We start from the raw sequence: 16,697 nt of genomic DNA on the forward strand, positions 1-16,697 counted from the left end.
GGGGTGAAGGATTCCGTTCAGCAGCCATCAAACTACATAACCCCATACACATTGGATTGTCAGAAACATCCAGGAAAAAAGTCATTTTCATGAAGAGAAAATATAAAGAAATAAATCGCTCTTGAAATGCAGAAATTATATAAGATAAATTTCTTGGACATCAAGGTCCATAACACATGGGCCCAATAGATAAATCCTGTCACGTTGTACATCAAGCTTAATAAAAGGGAGCACAGGAGGAAGATGCACCAAATTAATTAACACTAGGGCTACAGGCTACACGGTGACTGACAACAACCTCCAAAGTTTGCTCTGTGCCAATGCTACATCGCGGTGCTAAAACCAACTGCTGGGAGTCACCTTGTATTAAAGACTCCCTCCTCTTAAGGGAGTCGTCAAAGCAACAATGTTCATTAGTGTGAAGTTTCTCCTACTTGTGAGTTGCAAGAACCCCTTTTCCTGGTGTAGCCAGTGTATTGATCCCAAATTCCTGGTCCCGGTGAAGCCAGTGTTCTGAACCAGCTCCCCTGGCCCGTGTACGGCCAATGCCTGAACCTGATCCCCTGGTCCCAGTGCGGTCTATACTTGAATGTTGTCCCCTTGGTTCATGTGCGGCCAGTGGCTGAACCTGCTCCCATGGTCTGTGTGCAGCCAGTGCCTGAATTTTCTCCCCTGGTTCCGATGTGGCCAGTCTGTTCCGAAGTCCTCTGGTCCCAGTGTGGTCAGTCCTGTTCCCAAAGTTCCCTGTTCCCAGTGTGGCCAGTGCCTGAACAAGGTCCATGTGCAGCCGGTCTCTGATTCATTCTAGACTGTCGTGTCTGAACGTAGCGCTAGTCAATGTCCCTGATCCCTGGGTCAGGGGCTGCAGTACCGGGATCTGCCTATGAGTAGTGCCAGTCTCTCTACACCATCAGGAGCTCCAGTGAACACCTGGTAGCCGCTTATCTAAGTCCCTTCCTAGGCAGGCCCGGTGTATGGCACAGTGGGTCCACATATTCACTTGCGCCACCATTGGGCGTAACACTATGCTGATGTACATAAGGATGGAATCGGGATTGTGGAGTTTATTCACAAGGAAAAGGTGTAATATGTTTTGAGGAAACTGGATGATACAAAGTTTTGTTCTCATGGTGAAAGCTTACATCCGTGCCTGTGCTGAAAGAAATGCCAATGGACTGTCCCAATAAGTGAAGGCAGATAGTCAATCTCATCAACTGGAGCCCTCCACTCACCATGCTGAGAAAGTGGTGGAGGAGTGCGAGAAGCTGGCCACAGACTTTTTCCAGCATGGAGCATCGGTACGTCGATCTTCTGCTTATGTTGTGTTGTGTTTATTAGAGATTTGCTTGCTCATCAGTTTAAGGTGCACAAATCTCTCCTGGAAAGTGTCTAGCCTCACAAATTAATGTTTCCAGTCATTGACAGTAAGCAAAGGAAGACATGTGGGCTGGATCTCATGTATACCTAAAGCCTACATTAGTATTTCTGTCTTGTATCTGCTGGAAACATGTGTCATGCTCCTCTCTGCCGGGGGCTGCAGACAGGCTGGCGACTGGGCTTCTGGAACATTATTCAGCAAATGTTTAAAGATGGAGGGTGTGAACATGTCTGCCCATCGAAGAGGCTAATCCCAGGAGAGTGAGAACAGTAAGCCATGTCTAGTGAGTGAACTACTGATCTTGGGTTTGCATCTTATGGACTGGGGACAAAGTATTTTGGCCATCTACCCAGAGTTGTAGTAAGACCATGGACGTTAGGAATAAAAAATAGTTGCATCGTTTACCTGCCTAGGTGAATATTACAACCCTCAATCTCATTGTCATGGGTTTACCACAACAGAGAGGAGCCAGAAGGCTGCAGTGTCTGATTTCTCCTACTGCTGCACTGTTTAAAAGCATTCACCTTCATATTAAACAGTGCAGGCTTCATTTAGCAGTTCAGGGGTTAATCTGCTCAGTTGAGAGCTCTTCGAAGCTTTCCTGCATAAAGGCTCTCAGCAGTTCACATTTATATAATCAGGGGCCAAGCTAGCACTCACTGCCAGAGATAGATTATGCTGCATGGCAGGGATGGATTAAGGGTAGCCAGGGCCCCGGGCTGTTCAGACACTGTGGGCCCCCCCGGTCATGTGACGGGGGTCATGTGACAGGGGTCATGATATACCTGAAACAGATTATTCCAGAAAAATGGCCGGTCCCTACTCTACTGTAACCTATTAAATATTTGTTAAAATATGCAATACAATTTAGGTATATTTTGATTTATTTTTCAATTTTTAAAATGACCAATATCACATACAAGGAACAAATACCACCGCACCATGACCAGACCACAAATTACAACCACAGTGATCGAATAATATCACATACAAGGAACAAATACCACAGCACCATGCCAAGACCACATATTACCACCACTTGGTGACCAAATAGCACATACAAGGGACAAATACCGCAACACCATTTCCAGACCACATTTTACCTCCACATAGTGACTGAATACTACAATACTGATCAGTAATAAAAAACAACACAATACTATCACCATAAGTGCCAGTATTCACAGGAGATCTGTACTTAGTATGCAGTGTCTGTGTAGAGGTAATACAGAGATCACTGGTGGTATTATACACAGGAGCTCTGTATATAATGTATAGGTAATACAGTGATCACTGGTGAAATTGTACACAGGACCTCTGTATATAGTATACAGTGTATAGTGTCAGTGTATAGGTAACACTGCCTCACCAGTGATGTCTCTAGGTGAAGTCCTTTATCTTTCATCCAGCACAGACCGCCATCATTTCTTCCAGCCAGGACTCATCTCTGCAGGAAATGACACAGTTATCTCAAGCTCCGCTTGCAGAACACATTACTTAATTTTTCACAACTTCTACCTTACACCACATGAAGAAAAAAAGGTGATATAGTGTCACTCTGCACAGTAACAGGACCGCCCCCCCATTTAAAACAGTATACTCAAAAAATAAAATAAATACATCACTGCAGGAATAATATCCCTTAATTAGCCCCTATGGTAATAATATTCCCCATCCTGGCCACATTTATCTAATTCCTGGCTCCAGCCATATGTTCTCGCATCCTGCCCTCATGAGTATCCATTCAACTCCATATGATCTCCCCAACCTGCCCCATCTGTCTCCATCGTATCCATCCTGCCCCATGATCCAATCCTGCCCCATGTCTTTCATTCTGCCCCGTGTCTCCAATCATGCCCGTATCTACATTCTGCCCATGCCTCCAGTCCTGCCCCCAGTGTATACGCAACTAATCAACTATCCCATATATGTATGCTAAGGACTAATAAGGACAACTACAAAAAGACAGATATCCTAATCACCACACAAAACAGATGAGTCCCATAAAATATCACTTTTATTAAATCAGACTAAAATCAGTACATATAAACAGGTACAGAAGACAATGGTAGGGATGATAAAGCACTAATAAACAGTACACTGTACAGCAAAGGGCCTAAGGTACCACCCATAGCCGACACACACCATATTAAAATCCACTCGGATATTGACCCTTAAGGACAAATAAGTATGCTACAATAAATAGTAATATTAATGGCCCAATATCCAGTACTTAAATAAATATAAACAGTATGTCATACCTGGTATGTGCAGCAGATGGGGGACCCCAAGCCCACCCCGACGCGCGTTTCGGAGCGACACAACAGCTCCTCCCCCAGTGTGTCCAGCAATCTGCCCCAGTGTGTCCAGCATATTACCCCCAGTGTGTCCAGCATATTACCCCCAGTGTGTCCAGCATATTGCCCCAGTGTCCAGCAATCTGCCCCAGTGTGTCCAGCATTGCCCTCAGACAGTGTGTCCAGCATTGCCCCAGACAGTGTGTCCAGCAATCTGCCCCAGTGTCTGACTCCAGCATATTGCCCCCAGTGTGTCCAGCAATCTGCCCCAGTGTGTCCAGCATTGCCCCAAGACAGTGTGTCCAGCAATCTGCCCCAGTATGTCCTGCATATTGCCCCAGTGTCCAGCATATTACCCCCAGTGTGTCCAGCAATCTGCCCCAGTATGTCCAGCAATCTGCCCCAGTATGTCCAGCATTGCCCCCAGACAGTGTGTCCAGCAATCTGCCCCAGTGTGTCCAGCATTGCCCCCAGTGTGTCCAGCAATCTGCCCCAGTGTGTCCAGCATTGCCCCCAGACAGTGTGTCCAGCAATCTGCCCCAGTGTCTCCAGCATTGCCCCCAGACAGTGTGTCCACCAGCAATCTGCCCCAGTGTGTCCAGCATATTGCCCACAGACAGTGTCCAGCATTCTGGCCCGCCCAGGCCCTCCGGATTGCCGTTAGCAAAAAAAAAACCCGAGTTCTCCTCACCTGACCAGCGCTCCAGCGGCGAGCTCCCACCAGCAGCGCGCACTCGCCAGCGACTGACAATGACGTCAGATGCCGGCGACGTGTGCGCTGCGCCTGCGGCTGACTTCAGCTGCCAGCCTCCAATTGGCTGGCGGCTGTGGTTAACTATTGACGTGCGGGCGCCCTGGTCCCGGGACACCTGACAACAGAGTTGTGACACTCAGATCTTCAGAACAGCATAAAAAAAGGACTCCGGGATTTTTTTTTTTTTTTTTGCATTAGTTAGTTTCACTTTGAGGGATCAAAACATTTTGACTTAGTCCAAAATACCATCGAATCAGAGTCATGGAAATATTCGGAAAAACTTTTAATAAGCAGCATTCCACACTTGACCCTTTTTTTGCCAGATGGGACATCTGCTCAAAGCATGCAGTCAATGAGGAGGATTGTACTTCATCAAAATATATACTTTGGACCTTGGAACTGCTAAAGCTTCAAGGTCAACTTGCTCTGGTGGCATTCACAAACCCCTGTGCTCCATCTCTGCAAACACCCCTCCTTTCCGTATAGAGGGAAAAAAAAAACAAGAAGGATACAGCAAAATTCCAACTCATTATTTCAGACAAGCTGCGTCACACAAGCCTAGGGCAGTCACCATGTTTGTGATATCACTATCACTACTCATTATTGTATGTAAGTATAATTTTTCAACTTTATGAACCTTTTAACTTTTCTGCTACAACATAATCACAAATATTGCAAATGATTGTTAAAGGATAAGTGTTTTTCATGATGTGTCAGTCTATGAGAACATGGACTGTCTGGGGCAGACTGAGCAGTAAACAAAAGTTAGGCAATCCCCTGAACTGCATTTTAACAAGTGGGGGAATACAAGCCATTCCTTCACCTACTAAACAAAGAGTAATTTTTTTGTACCAACTCCTGAAACAGTTACTGAAGCAGATTACCTCTCACTCTATTATTACTCCTGTTAAACATAAGCTCCAGGTTTCACTGCAAGAAATATAATCTTTCATGTGAGGTAGAAGTAGTATTACAGTACGGTAGTTATATTCTTGAACATAGGGACAGTATTATAGTAGTTATATTCTTGTACATAGGGACAGTATTATAGTAGTTATATTCTTGTACATAGGAGCAGTATTATAGTAGTTATATTCTTGTACATAGGGGCAGTATTATAGTAGTTATATTCTTGTACATAGGAGCAGTATTATCAGTATTATAGTAGTTATAGTCTTGTACATAGGAGCAGTATTATAGTAGTTATATTCGTGTACATAGGAGGCAGTATTATAGTAGTTATATTCTTGAACATAGGGACAGTATTATAGTAGTTATATTCTCGTACATAGGAGCAGTATTATAGTAGTTATATTCTTGAACATAGGGACAGTATTATAGTAGTTATATTCTTGTACATAGGGGCAGTATTATAGTAGTTATATTCTTGTACATAGGAGCAGTATTATCAGTATTATAGTAGTTATAGTCTTGTACATAGGAGCAGTATTATAGTAGTTATATTCGTGTACATAGGAGGCAGTATTATAGTAGTTATATTCTTGAACATAGGGACAGTATTATAGTAGTTATATTCTCGTACATAGGAGCAGTATTATAGTAGTTATATTCTTGAACATAGGGACAGTATTATAGTAGTTATATTCTTGTACATAGGGACAGTATTATAGTAGTTATATTCTTGTACATAGGAGCAGTATTATAGTAGTTATATTCTTGTACATAGGGGCAGTATTATAGTAGTTATATTCTTGTACATAGGAGCAGTATTATCAGTATTATAGTAGTTATAGTCTTGTACATAGGAGCAGTATTATAGTAGTTATATTCGTGTACATAGGAGGCAGTATTATAGTAGTTATAGTCTTGTACATAGGAGCAGTATTATAGTAGATATATTCTTGTATATAGGGGGCAGTATTATAGTAGTTATATTCTTGTATATAGGGGCAGTAAGATATGAGTTATATTCTTGTACATAGGAGCAGTATTATATTAGTTATATTCTTGTACATAGGAGTAATATTATAGTAGTTATATTCTTGAACATAGGAGCAGTACTATAGTAGTTATATTCTTGTATATAGGGGCAGTAATATAGGAGTTATATTCTTGTATATAGGAGCAGTATTATAGTAGTTATATTCTTGTACATAGGAGCAGTATTATAGTAGTTATATTCTTGTATATTAGGGCAGTAATATAGGAGTTATATTCTTGTACATAGGAGCAGTATTATAGTAGTTATATTCTTGTATATAGGGACAGTAATATAGGGGTTATATTCTTGTATATAGGGGCAGTAATATAGGAGTTATATTCTTGAACATAGGAGCAGTATTATAGTAGTTATATTCATGTACATAGGAGCAGTATTATAGTAGTTATATTCTTGTACATAGGATCAGTATTATAGTAGTTATATTCTTGTATATAGGGGCAGTAATATAGGAGTTATATTCTTGAACATAGGAGCAGTATTATAGTAGTTGTATTCTTGTACATAGGAGCAGTATTATAGTAGTTATATTCTTGTACATAGGAGTAGTATTATAGTAGTTATATTCTTGTACATAGGAGCAGTATTATAGTAGTTATATTCTTGTATATAGGGGCAGTAATATAGGAGTTATATTCTTGTATATAGGAGCAGTATTATAGTAGTTATATTCTTGTACATAGGAGTAGTATTATAGTAGTTATATTCTTGAACATAGGAGCAGTACTATAGTAGTTATATTCTTGTATATAGGGGCAGTAATATAGGAGTTGTATTCTTGTACATAGGAGCAGTATTATAGTAGTTATATTCTTGTACATAGGAGTAGTATTATAGTAGTTATATTCTTGAACATAGGAGCAGTACTATAGTAGTTATATTCTTGTATATAGGGGCAGTAATATAGGAGTTATATTCTTGTATATAGGAGCAGTATTATAGTAGTTATATTCTTGTACATAGGAGCAGTATTATAGTAGTTATATTCTTGTATATAGGTGCAATAATATAGGAGTTATATTCTTGTACATAGGAACAGTATTATAGTAGTTATATTCTTGTATATAGGGACAGTAATATAGGAGTTATATTCTTGTATATAGGGGCAGTAATATAGGAGTTATATTCTTGAACATAGGAGCAGTATTATAGTAGTTATATTCGTGTACACAGGAGCAGTATTATAGTAGTTATATTCTTGTACATAGGAGCAGTATTATAGTGGTTATATTCTTGTATATAGGGGCAGTAATATAGGAGTTATATTCTTGAACATAGGAGCAGTATTATAGTAGTTGTATTCTTGTACATAGGAGCAGTATTATAGTAGTTATATTCTTGTACATAGGAGCAGTATTATAGTGGTTATATTCTTGTATATAGGGGCAGTAATATAGGAGTTATATTCTTGAACATAGGAGCAGTATTATAGTAGTTGTATTCTTGTACATAGGAGCAGTATTATAGTAGTTATATTCTTGAACATAGGAGCAGTACTATAGTAGTTATATTCTTGTATATAGGGGCAGTAATATAGGAGTTGTATTCTTGTACATAGGAGCAGTATTATAGTAGTTATATTCTTGTACATAGGAGTAGTATTATAGTAGTTATATTCTTGAACATAGGAGCAGTACTATAGTAGTTATATTCTTGTATATAGGGGCAGTAATATAGGAGTTATATTCTTGTATATAGGAGCAGTATTATAGTATATTCTTGTACATAGGAGCAGTATTATAGTAGTTATATTCTTGTATATAGGTGCAATAATATAGGAGTTATATTCTTGTACATAGGAACAGTATTATAGTAGTTATATTCTTGTATATAGGGACAGTAATATAGGAGTTATATTCTTGTATATAGGGGCAGTAATATAGGAGTTATATTCTTGAACATAGGAGCAGTATTATAGTAGTTATATTCGTGTACACAGGAGCAGTATTATAGTAGTTATATTCTTGTACATAGGAGCAGTATTATAGTGGTTATATTCTTGTATATAGGGGCAGTAATATAGGAGTTATATTCTTGAACATAGGAGCAGTATTATAGTAGTTGTATTCTTGTACATAGGAGCAGTATTATAGTAGTTATATTCTTGTACATAGGAGCAGTATTATAGTAGTTATATTCTTGTACATAGGGGTAGTATTATAGTAGTTATATTCTTGTATATAGGGGCAGTAATATAGGAGTTATATTCTTGAACATAGGAGCAGTATTATAGTAGTTGTATTCTTGTACATAGGAGCAGTATTATAGTAGTTATATTCTTGTACACAGGAGAAGTATTATAGTAGTTATATTCTTGAACATAGAGACAGTATTATAGTAGTTATATTCTTGTACATAGGGAGCAGTATTATAGTAGTTATATTCTTGAACATAGGGACAGTATTATAGTAGTTATATTCTTGTACATAGGAGCAGTATTATAGTAGTTATATTCTTGCACATAGGAGCAGTATTATAGTAGTTATATTCTTGTACATAGGGAGGAGTATTATAGTAGTTATATTCTTGTACATAGGAGCAGTATTATAGTAGTTATATTCTTGTACATAGGAGCAGTATTATAGTAGTTATATTCTTGTACATAGGAGGCAGTATTATAGTAGTTATATTCTTGTACATAGGGACAGTATTATAGTAGTTATATTCTTGAACATAGGAGCAGTACTATAGTAGTTATATTCTTGTATATAGGGGCAGTAATATAGGAGTTATATTCTTGTATATAGGAGCAGTATTATAGTAGTTATATTTTTGTACATAGGAGCAGTATTATAGTAGTTATATTCTTGTATATAGGGGCAATAATATAGGAGTTATATTCTTGTACATAGGAGCAGTACTATAGTAGTTATATTCTTGTATATAGGGACAGTAATATAGGAGTTATATTCTTGTATATAGGGGCAGTAATATAGGAGTTACATTCTTGAACATAGGAGCAGTATTATAGTAGTTGTATTCTTGTACATAGGAGCAGTATTATAGTAGTTATATTCTTGTACATAGGAGTAGTATTATAGTAGTTATGTTCTTGAACATAGGGACAGTATTATAGTAGTTATATTCTTGTACATAGGGAGCAGTATTATAGTAGTTATATTCTTGAACATAGGGACAGTATTATAGTAGTTATATTCTTGTACATAGGAGCAGTATTATAGTAGTTATATTCTTGCACATAGGAGCAGTATTATAGTAGTTATATTCTTGTACATAGGGAGGAGTATTATAGTAGTTATATTCTTGTACATAGGAGCAGTATTATAGTAGTTATATTCTTGTACATAGGAGCAGTATTATAGTAGTTATATTTTTGTACATAGGAGGCAGTATTATAGTAGTTATATTCTTGTACATAGGGACAGTATTATAGTAGTTATATTCTTGTATATAGGGGCAGTAATATAGGAGTTATATTCTTGTACATAGGAGCAGTATTATAATAGTTATATTCTTGTACATAGGAGTAGTATTATAGTAGTTATAATAGCACTCCATGGCTCAGCACCACCCTACATCTCCTCCCTGGTATCAGTCTACCACCCTACCCGTGCCCTCCGCTCCGCTAATGACCTCAGGTTAGCATCCTCAATAATCAGAACCTCCCACTCCCGTCTCCAAGACTTTACACGTGCTGCGCCGATTCTTTGGAATGCACTACCTAGGTTAATACGATTAATCCCCAATCCCCACAGTTTTAAGCGTACCCTAAAAACTCATTTGTTCAGACTGGCCTACCGCCTCAATGCATTAACCTAACGATCCCTGTGTGGCCTATTTATAATAAAAATAAAAAAAAATAAAAAAAATAAAAAAAAAAAGGTTCCTCGCATCATGTTCTCATACACTTTATGCAGTCTGTGCTGCTACATACTTAGGCTGATAACTGGTTCATGCAGCTTTACATGAACACCTGAGCCTTATACTATAGCTGGTCCGAATAACTAAAGCAATTGTTACCATCCACCTCTCGTGTCTCCCCTTTTCCCCATAGTTTGTAAGCTTGCGAGCAGGGCCCTCACTCCTCCTGGTATCTGTTTTGAACTGTATTTCTGTTATGCTGTAATGTCTATTGTCTGTACAAGTCCCCTCTATAATTTGTAAAGCGCTGCGGAATATGTTGGCGCTATATAAATAAAAATTATTATTATTATTATTATAGTTATATTCTTGAACATAGGAGCAGTACTATAGTAGTTATATACTTGTATATAGGGGCAGTAATATAGGAGTAATATTCTTGTATATAGGAGCAGTATTATAGTAGTTATATTCTTGTACAAAGGAGCAGTATTATAGTAGTCATATTCTTGTATATAGGGGCAGTAATATAGGAGTTATATTCTTGTACATAGGAGCAGTATTATAGTAGTTATATTCTTGTATATAGGGGCAGTAGTTTAGGAGTTATATTCTTGTATATAGGGGCAGTAATATAGGAGTTATATTCTTGTACATAGGAGCAGTATTATAGTAGTTATATTCTTGTACATAGGAGTAGTATTATAGTAGTTATATTCTTGTACATAGGGACAGTATTATAGTAGTTATATTCTTGTATATAGGGGCAGTAATATAGGAGTTATATTCTTGTACATAGGAGCAGTATTATAGTAGTTATATTTTTGTACATAGGAGTAGTATTATAGTAGTTATATTCTTGAACATAGGAGCAGTATTATAGTAGTTATATTCGTGTACATAGGAGCAGTATTATAGTAGTTATATTCTTGTACATAGGAGTAGTATTATAGTAGTTATATTCTTGAACATAGGGACAGTATTATAGTAGTTATATTCTTGTACATAGGGAGCTGTATTATAGTAGTTATATTCTTGTACATAGGAGCAGTATTATAGTAGTTATATTCTTGTATATAGGGGCAGTAATATAGGAGTTATATTCTTGAACATAGAAGCAGTATTATAATAGTTGTATTCTTGTACATAGGAGCAGTATTATAGTAGTTATATTCTTGTACATAGGAGTAGTATTATAGTAGTTATATTCTTGAACATAGGGACAGTATTATAGTAGTTATATTCTTGTACATAGGAGCAGTATTATAGTAGTTATATTCTTGAACATAGGGACAGTATTATAGTAGTTATATTCTTGTACATAGGGTGCAGTATTATAGTAGTTATATTCTTGAACATAGGGACAGTATTATAGTAGTTATATTCTTGTACATAGGAGCAGTATTATAGTAGTTATATTCTTGTATATAGGGGCAGTAATATAGGAGTTATATTCTTGTACATAGGAGCAGTATTATAGTTATATTCTTGTACATAGGAGCAGTATTATAGTAGTTATATTCTTGTACATAGGGGCAGTATTATAAAAGTTAGATTCTTGTACATAGGAGCAGTATTATAGTAGTTATATTCTTGTACATATGAGCAGTAATATAGTAGTTATATTCTTATACATAGGAGACAGTATTATAGTAGTTATATTTTTGTATATAGGAGACAGTATTATAGTAGTTATATTCTTATACATAGGACAGTATTATAGTAGTTATATTCTTGTATATAGGAGACAGTATTATAGTAGTTATATTCTTATACATAGGACAGTAATATAGTAGTTATATTTTTGTACATAGGGGGCAGTATTATAGCAGTTATATTCTTGTACATATGAGCAGTATTATAGTAGTTATATTCTTGCACATATGAGCAGTAATATAGTAGTTATGTTCCTGTAACCATGGAAATCCCAGTACAACAACATCATGCAGGTTATGCAACACCAGAAAACGGCAATCTTCCTGATGTGCAGGAGCCATGTACATAGTCATCTGTGTCCAGTACTGAGGTTTATCCTTGGCCAAGGGTGTAGCATCAATACCCCTCAAAGGAATAGGGCTCTGCAAAGGCTGCAAGGAAAAACCACAGCGCCTGGCAAATTCTAAGTCCATTAAGTTCAGGGCAGCGCCTGAATCCACAAATGCCATGACAGAAAAGGACGACAATGAGCAAATCAGGGTCACAGATAAGAGAAATTTAGGCTGTATAGTACTAATGGTAACAGACCTAGCGACTCTCTTAGTACGCTTAGGGCAATCAGAGATAACATGAGCCGAATCACCACAGTAAAAACACAGCCCATTCTGACGTCTGAATTCCTGCCATTCTATTCTAGTCAAAATCCTATCACATTGCATAGGTTCAGGACTTTGCTCAGAGGATACTGCCATATGGTGCACAGCTTTGCGCTCGCGCAGACGCCGATCAATCTGAATGGCTAGAGACATAGATTCGCTCAAACCGGCAGGCGTAGGAAAGCCCACCATAACATCTTTAAGGGTTTCAGAAAGACCTTTTCTGAAAATAGCAGCCAGAGACTCTTCATTCCATTTAGTGAGCACAGACCATTTTCTAAATTTCTGGCAGTATAACTCTGCCGCTTCCTGACCTTGACACAGGGCCAACAGGGTTTTTTCTGCATGATCCACAGAATTAGGTTCGTCATACAATAATCCGAGCGCTTGAAAAAATGCATCTACATTCAATAATGCCGGATCCCCTGTTTCAAGAGAAAAAGCCCAGTCTTGAGGGTCACCACGCAGCAAGGATATGATGATTTTTACTTGCTGAATGGGATCACCAGAAGAACGGGGTTTCAAAGCAAAAAACAATTTGCAGTTATTTTTAAAGTTCAAAAACTTGGATCTGTCCCCAAAAAACAAATCAGGAGTAGGAATTCTAGGCTCTAAAGCCGGAGTCTGGACAACATAGTCCTGGATACTCTGTACTCTTGCAGCAAGTTGATCCACACGAGAAAACAAACCCTGAACATCCATGCCAAAGCATATATCCTGAACCACCCAGATATCAAGAGGAAAAAAAAGACAAATCAGAGCACAGAAAAAAAAATGGTTCAGAACTTTCTTTTCCTTCTTTTGAGATGCATTTAATTCATTTTTGGCCACTTGTACTGTTATGATACGGTGGTCTAGGAGCAACATGGAATGAGCTCTGAAGGAAGTGGTAACTGTACAGACCGCAGTCCCTAAGCTCAACACAACACTAGAAGTAGCCGTGGAATGCTCCTAACTCTCCCTAGGCATTTCGTCACAGCCTAAGAGCTAATTACCCCTAAAGAAAGAAGCAGGAAAGCTATCTTGCCTCAGAGAAAATCCCCAAAGGATAGATTAGCCCCCCACAAATAATGACTGTGAGTGGAGAGGGAAAAGACATACACAGAATGAAACCAGGATGAGCACAGGAGGCCAGTCTAGCTAAATAGATAGGACAGGATGGAATACTGTGCGGTCAGTATAAAACACTACAAAAATCCACGCAGAGTTTACAAAAAAATTCTCCACACCTGACTAAAGGTTTGGAGGGCAAATCTGCCTCCCAGAGCTTCCAGCAAGACAGAATTAATTCACACTGATAAGCTGGACAAAAATAGAAAGCACAGAAAGGATAAGTCCACAATCTATGGACAGAAAAGAGCAAGCAAAAACTTAGCTTTGCTGAACTGGTCAGGATATCAGGGAACTCCAAAGAGATGTGAATCCAACCAGGAACCATTTACAAGTGGCACTGGCTGAAGGAAAAGCCAGGCCTAAATAGCCAAACAGAAGAGACGATAAGTGGAGACAGCTGAAGACAGCTAACTCCAAGGAGCAGCCATACCACTTGAAACCACAAGAGGGAGCCCAAGAGCAGAACTCACAAAAGTGCCACTTACAACCACCGGAGGGAGCCCAAGAGCGGAATTCACAACAATTATAGTAGTTTATTCTTGTACATAGGAGCAGTATTATAGTAGTTATATTCTTGTACATAGGAGCAGTATTATAGTAGTTATATTCTTGTACATAGGGAGCAGTATTATAGTAGTTATATTCTTGCACATGGGATCAGTATTATAGTAGTTATATTCTTGCACATATGAGCAGTAATATAGTAGATATATTCTTATACATAGGAGACAGTATTATAGTAGTTATATTTTTGTAAATAGGAGACAGTATTATAGTAGTTATATTCTTGTACATAGGGGCAGTATTATAAAAGTTATATTCTTGTACATAGGAGCAGTATTATAGTAGTTATATTCTTGTACATATGAGCAGTAATATAGTAGTTATATTCTTATACATAGGAGACAGTATTATAGTAGTTATATTTCTGTACATAGGAGACAGTATTCTAGTAGTTATATTCTTGTACAAAGGATAAGTATTATAGTAGTTATATTCTTGTACATAGGAGCAGTATTATAGTAGTTATATTCTTGTACATAGGAGGCAGTATTATAGTAGTTATATTTTTGTACATAGGAGACAGTATTCTAGAAGTTAAATTCTTGTACATAGGAGCAGTATTATAGTAGTTATATTCTTGTACATATGAGCAGTAATATAGTAGTTATATTCTTATACATAGGAGATAGTATTATAGTAGTTAAATTTTTGTACATAGGAGACAGTATTATAGTAGATATATTCTTGTACATAGGAGCAGTATTATAATGGTTATATTCTTGTACATAGGGAGCAGTATTATAGTAGTTATATTCTTGTACATAAGAGCAGTATTATAGTAGTTATATTCTTGTACATAGAAGCAGTATTATAGTAGTTATATTATTGTACATAGGAGCAGTATTATAGTAGTTATATTCTTGTACATAGGGAGCAGTATTATAGTGGCTATATTCTTGTACATAGGGGGCAGCACTATAATCGTCATATTCTTGTAAATAGGAGCAGTATTATAGTAGTTATATTCTTGTACATGGGGCAGCCTTACGGTAGTTATATTCTTGTGCATATGTGCAGTACTATAATCGTTATATTCTTGTACACAGGGGCTGTATTATAGTAGTTATATTCTTGTACATAGGGAGCAGTATTATAATAGTTATATTCTTGTACATAGGGGGCAGTATTATATCAGTTATATTCTTGTAAATAGTGGCAGTATTATAGTAGTTATAATCTTGTACATAGGAGCAGTATTATAGTAGTTATATTCTTGTACATAGGGGCAGTATTATAGTAGTTATATTCTTGTATATAAGGGGCAGTATTATAATGCACTTCTTTTTTTTTTCAGCATTAATCATGGAAAATGCAGGTAAGTACATTTTTTTATTGTCTATACTAGTGAAGGATAATTTTTCTAAATGTTCCCAATACAAACAGAAGTGATAAAAGAAAACTAACGGTTAGGAAAAAATCCTAACTTTAAAAAGTTATTATAATGATGCTTTAGGTCCATCAGACTATCTATAGGGGCAGTGTTATAGAATTTCCTTTAGTTGTATGTTAATAACATGGCCATGTCCATTTCTTGTTTTACAGGAACAGTAGTCAGCGCGGTGGTGACTTTTAACCCAAACTTGAATAAGATCTTCACAGGAGAGTCTCTACAGATGACCTGTAATGTGAACTCTACTGAACAAGGAAATGTCACATATTACTGGTTTAAAAACGATTACTGGATACACTCTGAGAAAACATTTACAATATCATCTGCACTAACATCAGACGGTGGAAATTACCAATGCCAGACGAGTACTACTGATCGAAGTGACTCTACAAAACTGGAAGTCCACAATGGTCGTTAGCACTAAAACAGTATATTGAGTTATATAAACAATAAAAACTTACATGTAAAATCAACTATATAAATAATCTATATACCAATCTGTTTATAGGAAGAAAAAGGGAAAAAGTCAGATAACACAGCTGATGCAAGGGGTCCGAGGCGCGGACAGGTCAGCAGTGCAGCAGGAATATCAATCGAGTGAAGAAAAATGGATCCAGCTCCAGAAATCCCATTAAACGAATATTTATTGAAAATTCTTAAAATCAATTATACCATCATAGTAGCCACTAACACTAAAGGGGAGAGTTCACACTTGCAGATGCGTTTTAGACCCCAAGGTCTTTAGTCATTGCATTAATACAATGATTAAAGACCATGGGGTCTGAAACGCGTCTGCCAGTATAAACTCCCCCCTACAGGGTTAGTGGCTACTATGCTGTTATAATGGATCTTAAGAATTTTCAATAAACATTTGCTTAATGGGATTTCTGGAGCTGGATCCATTTTTCTTCACTCGATTGATAATTTGTTTATAGGATCTCAACTTCCCCATCTATCTGAGAAAATACCTTTGTCCCTGTGCTATATGCTAATTGGTGCAGTTCAGTCTGATGGGTGTCTCTGGTCTGTGCTCGGCGCCTCCCTTATCCACACAATCGTCAACCCTCCTGCCTTGACTGACATGGTTGACATCTTCTAAAGGCCCCT

General features: G+C 37.4%; 1 protein-coding gene across 4 annotated transcripts in view; it reads left to right on the forward strand.

Annotated features, from left to right (window-relative positions):
• The first annotated feature begins 4,717 nt into the window (after positions 1-4,717).
• Positions 4,718-16,697, forward strand: part of LOC138638345 (high affinity immunoglobulin gamma Fc receptor I-like) — a 59,173-nt gene continuing 47,193 nt past the window's right edge. For 2 of the 4 annotated variants that reach the window (XM_069727575.1, XM_069727590.1), the window contains exons 1-3: positions 4,868-5,038; positions 15,495-15,515; positions 15,743-16,000. In XM_069727575.1, coding sequence (XP_069583676.1) covers positions 5,002-5,038; positions 15,495-15,515; positions 15,743-16,000 — 316 coding nt within the window. In that variant the 5' untranslated portion in view covers positions 4,868-5,001. Of the gene's footprint in view, positions 5,039-15,494; positions 15,516-15,742; positions 16,001-16,697 lie in introns of all 4 variants that reach the window. The other 2 variants (XM_069727583.1, XM_069727596.1) reach the window with 2 other exon arrangements.

This window comes from Ranitomeya imitator, chromosome 1 (genome assembly GCF_032444005.1).
Source record: "Ranitomeya imitator isolate aRanImi1 chromosome 1, aRanImi1.pri, whole genome shotgun sequence".
NCBI classification, from domain to species: domain Eukaryota; kingdom Metazoa; phylum Chordata; class Amphibia; order Anura; family Dendrobatidae; genus Ranitomeya; species Ranitomeya imitator.